The 16,369-nt window shown below is 34.3% G+C and overlaps 1 protein-coding gene across 1 annotated transcript in view; it reads left to right on the top strand.

Annotated features, from left to right (window-relative positions):
• COL11A1 (collagen type XI alpha 1 chain) overlaps positions 1-16,369 on the top strand; it is a 138,340-nt gene that overhangs the window by 40,067 nt on the left and 81,904 nt on the right. Inside the window, exons 6-12 of the mRNA XM_035332976.1 lie at positions 5,964-6,080; positions 6,683-6,778; positions 9,132-9,377; positions 11,022-11,084; positions 12,208-12,249; positions 12,626-12,688; positions 14,709-14,783. Of these exons, the coding sequence (XP_035188867.1) occupies positions 5,964-6,080; positions 6,683-6,778; positions 9,132-9,377; positions 11,022-11,084; positions 12,208-12,249; positions 12,626-12,688; positions 14,709-14,783 (702 nt within the window). The remainder of the gene's footprint in view (positions 1-5,963; positions 6,081-6,682; positions 6,779-9,131; positions 9,378-11,021; positions 11,085-12,207; positions 12,250-12,625; positions 12,689-14,708; positions 14,784-16,369) is intronic.

The raw sequence follows: 16,369 nt of genomic DNA, 5'->3' as shown, positions 1-16,369 counted from the left end.
ACAATATTGATTGAATGTCTGAGTTAAATGTTGGCATGAATTACTGTGGAGCTCCTGGTACTATCCATTCGGATACATTGCATGGTTTATGAAGATACTGGCAAGTTTGGCTGAAAGTGTCTTTGGGAGAAATGAACCTTCTGTGTTGTTTTTATTTAAGCTTCTTGCTCTATTCTGCTATTTGGTTGTTTGTTTTCCCTGGAGATTTATTTATTCTTTTATACTGAGGCTTAAAATTTCAGTAATCATTACATTTGTTACATGCTGAACATATAATTAGATTTTAAGAATCAAATATGGGGATGAAATTATATTTTAAAAAATATCAGTGATACTTTTCATCAGGAAGTTATGTGCCAATGCTTCTCTTATGAATAGTCTGGCTGCTGTCTTGTTTTTACAACCCTTTCTCCTATAAATGGAAGTATATTTATTTCAGTTCCATTCAATCACCCACATATGCTTGGCTAGCTTGCAGAAATTAGATGAGGGAAAGACAAGGTCAGTCTTCATTTTCCTTGATGTTGGATATTACATTTTGTAGAGTGTCATCAGGTCTAATTTTCAATGGTCCCTGTTATCAGGCTTTCAGATCTTCTCTTGGAAGATTCTTCTGCAACCCCATAAATCACACTGTCTGATTTTTGCTGAAGAAATTGCTCTCCGAAATAACTCCCCTTCGTTTATTTTGGATCTATCCCAAACTAACTGATTACGTGAAGAAATGAAATGTTTGCCTTTAAAGAAATTAACTTGGTAAAGTAAAGATACATATGGCCCCCAAATACATCCAACCTGAAGGTTTCAGGCATCCTTTCAGACCATGCTAATTTAGTGTCCTTTCCTTCAGGTGTTTGATCAGAACCACTAGTTTCCTGAAGAATAGGAAGATACAGGAAAATATGTTTATTTTCAATCATGGTTAGAACTGCAGTTAGCTAACTTAGCAGGCGTTAAAAATAGTGATCTTCCTAACCCTGTCTTTCTTTGTATAGATACATAGACTTTTTCATTAATCAATTACTATAATATAGAACCTTAAGTGTATTCTTATTTTGACACGGGCTGTCTTTGAAAGTTGAAGATTTTGTTCTTATCTCCTTGTATCTCCTTGTTTATATTACTGTTATGAACAATTTTAGGACTGTGTGAGAGAAAGGGCTGTCTTTTAAATCATTTAAGTTTCCTTCTGCCCTTGGATTAACATCTGCTACTATTTATTTCTTTATATTACTATAAAAGATTTTTGAAGTTCTCGTTTTGCTTGATATCCCTTCTTTTATTGCATTTTATAAAAAGCCTCGAATCTTTCAAAGTAATCTTTGCATCTTTAGTTAGCTAGATGATTTAGCATAGTGTTTAGGCAATAAAAAATGAGCTAATGACACTTTGGTTTAGCATATAGACTGCTGGTTCCTCGTAATTTCAAAAGGCAAAGTAAAAATAACTAATTTAACATCTTGGGAACAGAAGAGCAGAATTTTAGTGTAATTTCTGTGTGGATAGCAGAAGAATCCATTTTTTAAATAAGGCTATCTTCAGAATATTTAAGCCATTCCACTGTTGAAGTAGGCCTTGCACACTGATGATCTGCTTCTAAAATTCATCTGATGAAGAAAACAGTTCATCTCTTTAATTGGAATAGCATGATGATCTGGTAGTGTAATATAATCACTCTGCTTAAGAAAGCATGAGGTCATAGTGGAAAGATTTTGTCCCATCAAGAAACAGCAGGCTTTATTCTTCCTTTCATTTGTAAGAAAACAGTCATATGTAATATTCATTACAAGAACGTCTATTCTGTAACTATTGGTGGTCTTACAACAGAAGAAAGAAAAACAACAGAAAATTGCATTATGTTTGAAGTATGTGTTACCTGATGCCTCTTAGCTGAAATCCCTCCCCAAGTTCCAGCTATTGTCCAAGTAGAGGTCCTAACCTAATTGCAAATGCTATGCAGCCAATCTTCTTGATATTAATGAGAAATCACTCAGTAAAATTGTATATATTTTGCTATTGCTATAAGCACTTGGTGAATCTCATCTCTGTTTTCTCAGAACTCTCTGCAACCATCCCATTATGTATTAGGGTATAGGTAAACTGTCATAGACAGAACTCAACTCAAGCAGGATTGAAGTAATCAATCAAAATATACCTGCGCAGCTGTGGTAGGTATATTTTTCACTTGGTTATGCCTAAACCCATATGAGGATTATCAGAATGTTCCATAATCTGAATGATTAGATCCTATTCCAGTTTCTTGATTCTCTAGCTGCATTCCTGGCCAGTATTATCTTCTTTTGTTATATAGCTAACAAAACTATATTGTCTTCCATGACGTTTTTCATCTCTATCATACTGTCATACAGCATCTCTGTCATTCCCTACTTTGATTTCTTGCTGGAGTTAGTAGTCTTGACTAAATTTAGAAAACTGCAGAGGATACTTTTCCATTTACATTCATTAATTCTAGATGCTTTCCCTTGCATTTTCAAATGTGCTTTCTCTGATTAACAGTACAACTGTATCTCTCCATAATACCCCTCCAATACTGTTTTTTTTTTCTTGTATTTTTTTTTCTTTTTTTTTTCTTTTTTTTTTTTTCTTTTTGTTTTGTTTTGTTTTGTTTTAAAAAGAGAGAGAGAGAAAAGAAAAAAAGTCCATGGAGATCTTCACTCGCTTGGCAGTACTCAAGTTCCAGCATGGAAACTGGCATTCCCCATCCATTCCTGTTCTTTTTGTCTGTGTGCCTGCACAGAGTTGCAACCCAAATGTACCACTGTATTTGTGATAGTATTTTTCATATATCACAGAAGTTTCATTTTCATTAATAGAAATGAGTAAAGCACAGTCCTCCAAAGTAAAATGTTTTCTATGTGATTATGCATGATGCAATAGATCTCTCCACATATTCATGCTTTAGTATGAGCATTTTCTAGCTCTCATTCATAAATGTCTGGCTTTCCAAACTATGCCTCTGGCAGATCATAGCATAAATATCAATTTAGTCACCACTTTCTTTTTTAATACTAACATACTTGGCACAGATATTTTTCCCTTTTTTTTTTTTTTCTTTCCAGTCAACATTTCTGTTTAGTTTATGGCCTCTGAAGAACTTTTTGTAACTCACCGTTGTAATTTTATTAGCTGCTTAGTTGGCACATTTCAGCACAGCCATTCAGCTTACCTTGAGCGAAGCAATACTACTGAGATTTGAAAATCAGTTATAATACTGAGCAACACAAAGTTATATTTGAATTGCTAATTGTTCAAAATGAATGTTTGAATGACTGCCTCTGGTTTCAGAATAGTTCTACAATGCTTACTAAAAAGGAATCTATGCTTCCAGCAGTTAGTAAAACAAAGCCCAATTAGCATATTTAAATTTTATTCTTGCTAATGAAACAGTAATGCAATCCAAAATCTTCCTCCCTTAAGATATCAGATAATATTTAACACCGACATTGTCTATTGTTTTGATAGTAATAAAACAGGAGAGTGATTCATGTTGTTTCACTAAGGAAGCATTTAAAAGTATGTGAAGGGTTGTCACTAGTAGGCCAGAATGACTGAATTTGAAGAGTTATTTTCCACTAAAGACTGTTTTATCTCTTGTAGAACAACCTAGTTTTATGCATTTTCACACTTTTAAATTATTTCCAAACAAATACATCAGTTTCAATGCTATTCCATCACTATTTCAAAAAGCCTATATTTATTCATGTGTTTATTTCCTTATTTACTTTCTCTTGCCACTTATGATCTCCTAGAAACTTGTCACTATGTTTTATTTTCTGGATGTCGTTGGAATACTTCATTAGAAACAAGCTGTATTGAGTTGCATTTCCAGAACTGCAAAAGTCAGAAAATATGCTTTTATACATTTGCACATTTTTATACATTTACACATTCAGATCTTGTATCATCACTGATACAAGATACTGATCTTGTATCACTGCCCATGAGGCCTTTGGTTAATATCATTCACTAATCAAAATGATTCATTGACTTCACTGCTCTTCGGATGGAGTCTTAGCTTACTGAATAGGGAGAGAACAATCACATATTTACCACGTGTAAGTTTAAAATGCTGCTGCTTTTGAAAAGTATAAATAGAATCAATTTATTTCTGTAATGCCAGTGATACCCCTGATGAAATCAAAGACTTGTTTAAATTATATAACAGGTAAATATAAAATGCCAATGTACTTTACAGAGAGAGGATATTCTCCACTTAAAATAGTCATGTTTTATTATTTAAATGTAGTTTGAAGTTCTCATATCAATATGTGATATAGTTTTGGACAACTACGAAAAGTATGTCACATTCTTTCTATATATTTAGCAAATCTCATGGCTGAACTACATGTGTGCAGGTGTAGAATAATCAAGAGGACAATCAAATAAGAATCATCTTACTTTAAAACAAAACAACCCCCCCCCAAAAAAACAAACAAACTATCTTCTTAAGAAAAGCTGACTGTAAATACAAGAAATATATGTAACAATAATAATAATAAATAAATAAAACAATACTAATGAGGAGTCACAGGAGTGAAGTAGCAGAAACCTGTTTAAAGGGACTTCTGCATGTTTAAGGACTTTCGATGTTATTACCATACTTCCTGAGGAAATCAACTTCTGCATATTTTCTGTTCAATATGTATTCAAGTATAAGTGCAAGAATTGTATCATAGGCCTTTGCTAGGGAAATCAGTTAAGCCAGTCATTTGGCCACATGATAGAATGTATTCTGGAATATGGACATTTGTTTTAATCCTCTTTATAATTTCTTCTAAAATGTCAGTCTCTTAAAGATGATGATATTTATGACTTCCATAAATCGTCACAGAAGTGTAATCTTCTCGGCAATCTAATGGAAGAAATAGATATTGTCTTCATTGTACAGACAATGATGCTGATTTATAGCAGGAGAGAGGAGATTGAAAGCTAGAAGTGGCTAGCTTTCATGGTGCACATTAGAATACTTCTAGGATTCTAAACAGGGGAAACATTAAGTTGGTGAGATCCTGGCCACAATTCCACCGTCCTTTGGTTTTCTGGGTACGTAAAGAGAATTGGTAGCAGCCATGAGAATGCTTTTATTTACAAGACCAATCAGTCCCTGTATCTTCAAGCATGATGGAGGTGGTAAGAAAATTTAAAGAAGCCCTTTGAGTAGCACTTGCTAGGCCTTATCTAGACCAGTATCTTCATGGCAGAGCCAAGATTATAGCTCAGGAGTTCCTGGCCCTAGCTTGCGTTCATGACATTACACAAGCCAGTTTTTAGCATATTTCATTTTGTGAAAGTTTTGTGGGCAAATCGTCATCTGATACTGGTTATTTTAGATACATGAGCTATGGAGTGACTTATGGCAGCTGAGGATGTGACCTTTAAATGAAATTGTATCAGTAAAATATTGGCTCAGGCAGTGTTTATAATGGATCTGCCCTGGTCTGGGGAACTCTCCAGCAAACACAAGGATAGCCATGGTTATTTCTGAGTTGTGGCCTCTTCCCTGAATCTGAAATTCTTTTCCCTATTCATGTCAGATATTGACATCTCTTCAGTTCTTCTGGTTGCCTGAAAAAAACACAGGTAAAAGAATATAGGTAAAGACACATTATTTGTGCCTAAAGTATTAAATAAAGATATTATTTCTCAAAGGTCAGTTGGAGCTTCTAATAATCCAAACCATAGCTGATTCTTCTATGCAGTCCAATAAAAGAGGATTTTTTTTTTTTTTTCCTGGCACTACTACTTGCTTTTTTATTTTTCTATTGTGCTTTGAAAGAAACATGGAATTGTATTTTTCCCCCCAACTATATTGAATTGTTCTTGCTACTTTAATTACCTTAAGCTTTACTTCTAGGTAAAGATTAAGATGCTTTCCAGTATTGCTAATCTAGTTTGCTACCACTAACATGGGAATGCCTGATATTTTTCCATTTGCTATGTAGTACACGCCAGAAGATTTTATCGAATATGACTATGAGTATGGGGATGCAGATTATAAAGAAACTGACTCTGTAACAGAGGGACCCCCACTTTTTGAAGAGACAGTAGCACAAACAGAGGTAACAAAATCTGATCTGTTTGTTGTGTGGTGTCCAGCTGTCCCCTACCATGTGGTTTGTCAATTTGTGTCTTCTGTATATAAGCTTAATGTTTTCCTTTCATTCATTTCTTTACTCTGTAGCAGTAACACTTGCTTTCAGTTAGCGATGGAAGGCATCAGAGCCGAGAGCATTCATCTCATGTTCACTTACCCTTCTTTCCTTCATACTTTCTCCATTTTCCTTTCATTTTATTTATGTTTTGCCATTCCATCTTTCATAACGTTTGCAGAAAAAGAAAGCCATGGTCAAAAAGAAGAAGAGGACAGTGGCCGCTAGCTCAAAGGACAAACCCCAAAAGGCCACAACAAAAAAATCTGAAAACTATGCAACCAAGAAGAAGAAAAGTTATCAAGCAGCAACAAAAGACAAACTAGGGGTAAAGGTAGCAAAGAAATAATCAAGATCTTTCCCAGGCCAAGACTGGAAGATCTCTGATAATGAGAAAAAATACACTTAACCAGATAAAATGTCTGGCTAATAACATAACCTCAATAAAAGTGATACTTCTTGATTTTTTTCCTACTTTTTTTTTTAATAATGTACTTTTTCTTTAATACTAGGCAAACATTGTTGATGAATTTCAAGAGTATAGCATAACCGAAAATGACTACGGGTCTCAGACAGAAGCTCCCTCCAGAACTACTGAAGCAAATGAGGTAATAAGGATGCTTGAAAAAATTATAGGCAAATATACTTGCCTATCTGGTGTAAATGTGTAAATAGAGCACAAACACATTGTTAAAGGATAAATACTAGTCTGTGAAGATATATGCACCTATAACAGTGATTAATAAGATTTTATGCTTTCTCAGCCAATATGGAACCTAGTGTTTTCCTGGGCAAAACTCCCCTTGATTCTGTAGAGAGCTGCTGATTCTTTAGACTGTCAAATTCATGATTCTGGGAATAATTCAGTGATGCATGCTGTGGGAATGCAGGGTTTGTTGCATTCAGTGTGAATGTGAATGGGGCTATGTCTAGTATAAACTAGGTTAAATACTAAACATAGTCCTCCTGCTCTAAGATGAAGTGAGGTCTCTAATTTTTCGTGCTGCTCTTAAGTCATGGTGTAAAACAAGCCTAACTAATGCAAAAAATGACTGCAACCATAGCAGTATACTGAAATTGAGTTGGAAGATGGTATTTCCTTTTACCAGTTCTCCATATAATAAAACCAAATTATTTGATTCTCACTGAGGTACTATTCAAATAAAATGTTGTATTTTGAACCGTCAAAAAGATAAGATGGCTATTTTGATTTAATTTAGAAACCATATTTTTAGAAAGCCACAATGACAAACGTCAACATCATTTTGTTAATATTAGTACACCTAAAGCCAGTGTTGATTAATATGTCTGCATATTAATAAATGCTAGTTTTAGAAAAATGATGTCTGATTATATGGTTTTTTTTTCATTTTTCTTTTGCGTATTTTTTGCAAAATGAAGATACATTGCTTATAAGATGTACAAAACTGACCCCTGAACATAAAAAGTCCTGAAATTCAAAAGCATTTTAGCTTTATGTTTTGAATTTGAAAGTAATAATTGTTCAGTACATTATTTGATTTAAAGAGCATAATGAAAGAGAGGAAAAGGATCCCAATTTGTTTTTTTGCTTTCCTCCTATGCCTCTTGGAAAGTGAAGGTAAATTAAATGATATTTTACTTGTTCTAGTGTAAACTGTTCTTGTGTTAAATCCCGTGTTTACCTCTCACAACTTGGTGATATGTAGAGGCATTTTTAAATCATTCTTTTCTTGGGCAGGCTAGTTATACAATAGTACAATTGTAATGAGATAGATCCAAATTACTACATTCTAGACTTTTCCTTAGAGGCAAAATCTGGTTGAGAATTGTTTGAGAATTGGCTCAGATCTGGATTTACTCTAGCTGTGAGACAGAAGTCCTAGTCCTGGAGCTAATGGAATTAGGCAACTGTTAAATCAGAATCTGTCCTCTATTTTAACTGCAATATATGTCAACATCATAATTTGAGCAATATATTTTAAATGACTCTGGATGGTGATTAGCTTTTTAATATATTTTTTTAAGATTACATTAGTTTGTCTCTAGAATAACTATCTGATATTAGCAATATCTTAGCTTTGATTCATTTCAAAACAATCCTTTCAAGAGATCTTTGTAACAGAATAAAACAATTCTCTTTTTTTTTTCTTTTTTTTTCTTTTTTCTTTTTTTTCCCCCCAAATGGTTTTGTACATCTCAGATATGGCATTATTTCGAACAGCTTTGGTGCTTGTAAGTTGATTGCTTGGTTTAACATTTTGCATAATTGAAGGTAAAAGCTGCAAGCAATAGTGGGCTTTCAAAAATGTTAAGATTAATCTGAGTTTTGCAGTTGGAATTTGACTAAGCTAAAAATACATATAAATTGCCATGACAGACATGAGTCAAGACTTTTTGAGTGACAAATAAATTGTAAAATCACAAGGAAAAGGAGTCAAAACATTTAGCTTGGCATTAGGATTTGTAGACACAAGATAGTGAAGGTGGCTCGGCTTAACAAAAGTGATGCTTGCACTTCCCGTACATTGTTATTGTAAACAGGTTCAAATTGATTCACTGCTTATTGTGGCCTATACGTTAGCTATGAATTCATTCACTGCTGTGTATATGTTCATTCCTGAATACCTGTAAGTGTGAAACCAAGCAGAGAAACAGCTACATTTGACACTAAAGTAACATTAAGCAAGCAGTACACATAGTGTACTGGGTACATGGAAATAAAAGTCTTTGGAGATTTAAAAAAAAAAGTGTATGAAAGCATTAATTCTTTGTACTACGTGTACAAAGATCTTTTAATTACTCTGAAAGGATGGACTTCATTCTTTGAGACTCTAATTAAAAGATAATATGCTGTAGTTCTACTGTTCTTTCTTCTTTTTGCCAAGTCATTATGGTGGATCAGCATATGCTTATATTGCTTTACTAACATTAACCCACGTATTCCTCCTATTCCCAAATCTTTGCTACTGTTATGAATAGCAAAATCCTGTTGAAGAAGTATTTGCTGAAGAATACATAACTGGAGAGGATTATGATAAAAAAGCTGAGGAAACTGAATATGGAAGCAGAGGAGTAGACCTCAGTGAATCTGATCTTCTGGTAGATGGAGATTTAGGCGAATATGATTTTTATGAATATAAAGAATATGAAGAGAAACCAACTGATTCCACTAATGAGGAGTTTGGTCCAGGTGTTCCTGCAGAGACTGATATCACAGAAACAAGTGTAAGTTGATTGAAAGCATAATGCAGATTAATTTAATTTAGCAATTATTTTATAGTTATATAGTTTCAGAACTGTAAAGAGCCTGATGCAGAGCTCCTTGCACATATGAGGTGTATTTACACTATTTTTGATAGACTTTGAATCAAGCCCATTATATTCTTTTAGTAATCTTGTCCATTTTGTTTTTATTAAATGCATTTTTTTGTAACTTCTGGTGAAGGGAGTAAGGGAGGATTGAAGATAGGAGGATAAAACAAGAGAAGAGATGTAATTCCAAGAGTAAATAATAAAATGAACACAGATTTTTAAATCTTTCTAAACTAGAGCTAAAGCTGGAAAGAATGTAATTTCTAAAACAGGAGCAAAAACTGTAATAAAAAAAAAAAAAAAAAGTCAATATTGTTGTATGATTGCCTTAAGAAGTTGAAATGTATTTAAGTGCCTAGAATGTTTTTGCCTCTGCAACCTTCCAAGGATAAAACTAATGATTGAGAAGGTGAAGGTGTGAACTCATTCGTGAAAATAAGCTTCATCAATGGTGACAGTTTTATGACCTTGCAGGAGTGATTTAACAGCTCAGTATATTTAAAGGAAGATAGAATGACATGGTGGATCCTGTGAATCATGCTGTTTTTTCTGTGTTTTATAGCTCTCTCTTTCCCTTGACTTAATCACAGGCTTCACAGAAAGGCTTTAATTTTCCCTTAGTTGTGCCAAGATCTTCATTTACCAGTTTATCGGACTGTAGAAGCTGCAAAGAAAACTAATGTGATTAAGACTGGAGGCAGAATTAATTCCCATTTGGATTTTTAATTGAGAAGGCCCTGAGTATAGTAGGAAAGGAGTTTTCTTTTCAGTATTTGCTCAGTCTTATCTTTATTTTCTCCTCACAAACTTGAAATTTCAGTTTACAAAGTATCCAACAAATGAATGCAAATGCTGTGAGATTGCTTTTCTCTGCCAACCTTGAAACCCATACTTCTGTATTTCATTTATCACTCCTTTATAAGCCCTGTTGGGGTCATTGTATTTTTTAATGATCCTTATCTGTGCAATGAGATACAAGCTTACTTTTCTCCAACTAGCACAGTTGGGAACACTGTCAGAATGACACAAAAAAGGTCAGATTATCTGCATTAGCAAAGAGCCCATAAGGCACCATTTGTGCCTGCATTAAGCAAATGGCTGTGTAGACTCTATCTTCTGGTGTAAATTTCACCTCTAAATGCCTTGCTCCAAAACTGAAGGAGCCAGGAAGCTAGAATTAGAACTGAGGCTCTAACCTGTGCCAGCTTTATTACGGCTCTCATCTGCTGAACCAGAAATATCATATCGTTCTCCTTTTACATGCAAATGCATTTAAAACAAATTCAGTTCTAACTTTGATGCAAAAGGCAAGATGAAAAGTATTTAGTACCTTGGAACTTTCAAGAAAATGGCATTTTTTAAAAAAAAACACACTTAATGTGCTTTTTTTACATCATTTTTTTTTTGATTTATATAGCTTGTACCTGTGATGTATTTTTCACAGCATAGATCAATTCCAGCTTTAGCTTTCAGTTACAGATTATTGCAATTTGTTATTGTACAAGGTCATTAGGCCTTCTATTAATTTTCATTCTGGGGGTTGTTTTTACTGGTCAGGTGACTGGACACGGGGCTTATGGAGAAAAAGGCCAAAAGGGAGAACCAGCTGTGATTGAACCTGTAAGTACAGATGCTATACAGTGCTAAAGAAAAACTCACTCATGTGTAGACTGTTGAGAAATCCTTTTCGAACTAAGTCATTAATGACACGATGACAGTAATCTTATCCATGATAGCTGAAACATCACCTGCATTGTGGACTGTGTAAAGGTGGAAACAGACGGTAGCCTGTTCATCCTTCCCCTTCTGTTGCACGAGAGACTAACCATAGGTCCCATAAAACAAAGAGAATCTTCTTCAGGAGAGGACAATGCATAAATATGGTCTTCAGGCTAGATAGTAACTGCAGCTTGGACAGAGATAGGTTTCAACTTCCAGCACAGGTAACTACAGGTTTCAGTATGGGCAGGAAAGTCCCCCTGAGAAGCTAAATAAATGCTTGTATGTTTAATCCATGCTGGTGCAAGATACAGTTACTTTACATCCATAATACTGAAGAGGTATCCTCAACCGCTCTCCAGCACTGTTGGAGTTCACTACAGATAGTTTTCAGCTTGCTCGTCCAGTCTTCTTTCCTATGGAAAGCCAGGTACAAATGGGAATCGTGTTCCTGTGTCTTATTACTACTGTGACCTGGAATTCAGACTAGCATCTGCACTTTAAAAAAAAAAAAAAAAAGGAACTAGGAAAAGGAACTAGGAGGTGCTATAAGACCCACAACATAAAATAATCAGTTATTCACGTAAAATTATTTTCATGGTATATTAAAAATAAATTGTTATTGAGAATCTAGTACTATGATGTCCCTCTACCCTAGAACTCTTTCTCACTTTTAAAGCAACAGAATTCAGATTCTAATTCCAGTAAATGATCTATGAAGATCCTAACATAATTACTCCAAAAAGAAACCATAATAGTTTTAAAATATCATATACCAGTTGAATTTCAAGTATATTTATTTTGTTAATGACTTTTAATTGAAAACTCATAGGACAGAAAGTAAGATATTCCACAAAGTTATTCAGCAAAATTCCATCCTATTAAACTGTGTGGCCAGAAAATCCTCAGAAAAGTTTATCATAAAACTAAGAAATATTAGCTTTAGTACTTCAACTAAGAAGTTGTTCTATATCTTTGTCCAAGACATGACTCATTTAGTATCTGTTTTTCCTCCCCCCTCTAGGGTATGCTTATTGAAGGACCACCAGGACCAAGAGGACCTGCTGTATGTAGATTAATTACAATTTCATTTTATTGCATTTGAATTATCCACTGTTCTTTGGTATTCATGAGTTAACACAATTAAAATTTAGTCTCATCATAGTTCCCAAGGGGTATATTGGTCTTAGCATTTTAAGAAGGGAGTAAAAAAGGCTCATCTGAATTTTCAGTGAGAGCATGCTGCAAGCTGAGTGCATGTGAAAATCAAATACTTTTGAATATTGACTATAATAACTGTAAGAAAAAAAAAAAAGCCCTCTTATATAAGATTTTTTTCCAAATTTATATCCAGTGTAACTTTCAGAAAAAAAAAAAAAAGTTCAAAAAAACATGCTGGAAGACATTATGCAGCATAATAATTTGTCATTCATTTTCCACAGGGTCTTACAGGTCCCCCAGGTTTACAAGGCCCTGTTGGTCCTCCAGGTGACCCTGGTGAAAGGGTAAGTCAACATACAGATTTTCCTGGGTATGTCTTGCACTAATTGTACAAGAGTAAGTGAATTAGATCCTGATCTGAAATACATACACATGGTTTAAGAAACTTCATTGGAACTGACACTTATTTACTCAACTGAGTAAATCAACTGAAAATCTGAGCAAATATTTAATTAATGGTAGAAATACCTACTGTAAATACAAGGGGAAAAAAGTTTCTATTTGTCTATATTTCTCTGCATGTGAGAAAAACAACGGTGTTGCTGTACAGAATCAATATACATGTGAAAATAATGACAGTGATGGACAATATTTAGATGATCTAGATGATGTAGATGATTTAGACAGAATTTATTGGCCATATTAAATAATGTACTACATGAGAACCCATATCCGGTCATGAATATAATAGAAATTTAAACTATTATGTAATGAATATAATTGAAATTTAAACTATTACTTCAGTGTTACATGTTCTCACAAGCCTTTTCTTACTGCCACAAATAATGCAATTTTAAAACAGCCTAAATATATTTAGTTGAGGAGAAAGTTGTTTCAAAAAAATAGACTTTCCTGACATTTGAGTGATAGTTTACTGAAGAGTCTAGCACATTCATGCTGTATTTGTGTATGGAAGAGCTGAGAAGATGCATTTACTTCACTCAGTAATGTTAGTGAGATAATGTTAAAATCCCAACAACACTCCACCTTGGTAGTCAGCACACACACTTCGTTCATATTTTTTGTGTGCAGATTAATTAAACAATGTATTTTGGAATTTAAACTGATAAAATGTGAATTTTAACACATTACAATGGAATAACTCTAGATAATAATTAGTTTTTTAACTAACTGCTTGCTAAATTCATTATAAGAAAATTCTTGAATAAACACTTTAAGTGCTTGCCATGGAACAGACTTCATTTCTTATATTAAAAAAGGCACATTACACAAAGAAATAATTGTAGAAGTTAGTTACCAAACTCTTGAGAACAATACAGATGTCTGCAACCAGATTGTGCTTTCAAATTCCATCCTAATGAAATAACATGTCTGACTTCACCATATGTGAATGTGTTTGTGTTGATAATAATTGATAATAATTCTCTATTTAAGATTTATCTATAGCTTTTGTTAGTAGGGATTTGGTTTTTGATGTTCCAAACTCTTTTGAAAAAAGAGCTCAAAATAACAGACTACTGATCTTAATACCTTAAGAGGTGAAAAAACACCACGTTTTTTTAGGATCAGTTTTACCATTGTTTTGTTTGACTCCTGAGCAGCAAAAGGAACCAGTTAAGTTAGATTATTTGTTGGTTTGTCATTGCAACCCTACACAAAGTTATTCTGGTGAATGTGTACTCTGTTCGGCACACATGCAGCAGGAAATGAGCACTCTTGCAGGTCCTTCCTGTCCTGGACAGCCTCAGCTAGCATGCAGATTGCTGGGAGGAAAGGTGCAATTAGATAAATGAGTTGTCATAGCAGCAGTGTTTATCAATGTAGCGTTGCCTGATGGATCAATTATCAGGAATATACAAAAAAAAACACAACTGTTTTTAAACTGGAACAGAAGACAGATTTCATAAAAATAGATTCCAAGTCATAACTACAGGACTTATGTAGCCTATAAAAATTAAGCCTACTCAAGGTTTAAAGATCAGCAGTGTTATTTCTCTGTATCAGATAAAGCAACCACAGGAACACAATGCAAATCTCAGCTCAGCCTAACCTATCAAATCTTAGTAAAGCCTCCACAGTTAGGTACTCCTTATTCTGTTATTAATACAACTCATAAGTTAGTTGTAGAGAATATTTTCTTCCCGATTGCTGAATGTTTTTGCCAAATCTACTTTTTTAATTACCCCTACTAATGATGACTAACACTCCCAAATCATTTGTAAAGAGAGTAAGGTGTGTCATTGTGAATACTAGTATGTGTGTGGGGGGGGTGACTCAAAAGATTTACCTTATATAACTGTCTTTTCATTCTCAGCCCTTTCACTCATCCCTTTATTCTGATAGGGTCCACCTGGTCGCCCTGGTCTCCCTGGTGCTGATGGTTTAGCAGGTCCCCCAGGTACCATGTTGATGCTGCCGGTAAGTTGCATTATGATTTCAGGGTAGTCAGTCTCCAAAAAGATAAAAATGTTTTATTTTTCATCTAATTTTGTCTTTGGAACAAGAGATAATACACAGTTTTTTGTATGTTTTAATCATTTAAAGATCATTTGGTGTGTTTTTTTCCTCAGATAAAGCATAGATTTTAACTCCTGCATGCCTCCTAGATTGGAACCTACATGATTGTATTACACATACTAAAATTGTCCTTATTTTTTCAACATTATTAATGTTGTAACTATTATTTGCTACCAAGTGTCCTGAACAAGGAGTTTGCTGTTTCATAAAAGCAGGCATGTGTGCTTTCAAGTCTCCTTGACATGGAGAATTTTAAGCATTCCATGCTTAGAACTGGACTTCAGTGTCCTCTTTGAAGAATCAGTGCATCCTTTGAATAGAAATACATGCACATAGCCAGCTTTGCTCCCACTGGAATCAAAGCAAAACACCATCTGTTTTAGCAGGTGGAGGAACAAGCTCAAAGCCTTTAAAAGTGCCTTGCAGTTTTGTAGTATGAAAGGTACTATGTGCACGGAATTCATCATTCCTAAGCGTAAGTCTGTGTGTGAAAGATTTGATGACTACTACTACCATCCCAGAGTATTGACAAACCAATTGCAAACGAAAGGACAGTATTTTTGGTAAGATCCACTCTGTAAAAAGACCCGGAGCTGTAGTTCCTGCAGTTCTGCTATAGGAGGCAGGACTCCATCAGCATCAATGAGGAAAGGATGATTTTGTAAAGTTTATTTTTTATATAAGAAACAATCAATGACAGTTTATTAAAGTAAATAAATGTTTTTGACCTCATGCTTGCAGTAAAAATCTGCTATCATGGCTGGCTCTGTAACAGAAAGATTTATTTACCAATTATTAGTTGATGTAAAAATATCACTACTCCTCAGGGGAATTATTCCCAAAGCATTCTTCCAACTCTAATTGCCGTGCCAGCAGAGGTCGATTTATCTATCAGTTTGCTCCATTAAAGGTAGTTAGTATGAAATAATACTTTGCTTATAAGTCAGCTTAGAAAATACCACAAGCTTTTATTTTTAGATGTTAATGAGTCTGACCACAAGTGGTTTACAAAATCAAAACAGAAATTTCTCAGGAAGGAAAAAACTCGCTTCATGTCTCCCAGATTCCAGCCTGGTAGTTTAACCATCATCCAGACTTCTTTTCCACATCTACTGTCGTATTATCAAACATTTTCAGGACATCACATTGCTTCCGAGTCAGTGGCTTAGGTTGATCTTTGCTAACAATTTGAAATTTTGCTTTTTTTTTCCTACTTTTCCTACTGCATTTAGTAAACACTCAATGGAAAACTTGGTATCCCCTTGGTCTAGTTCCAGCTGAAATGCGGTTATTTCGTTTATCCTAAAAATCAGGAGCTATTTAAATATTTCATAATACCCAATGAGGACAGATGTTTTGGCATCTAAAATGTCACTTTTATTGTTAGCAGGTTTCAAAATTAATGAGCATTTCTTGGAAGTTTTATTGCTCTGGACAGTGCTGCTGTCATCACAGTGATAGGCGCATTCCCTTTCCTAATTGCTTTT

The sequence above is a fragment of the Oxyura jamaicensis genome, chromosome 8, assembly GCF_011077185.1.
Source record: "Oxyura jamaicensis isolate SHBP4307 breed ruddy duck chromosome 8, BPBGC_Ojam_1.0, whole genome shotgun sequence".
Classification (NCBI taxonomy): Eukaryota; Metazoa; Chordata; class Aves; order Anseriformes; family Anatidae; genus Oxyura; species Oxyura jamaicensis.
This window is presented reverse-complemented; position numbering and strand designations above follow the sequence as displayed.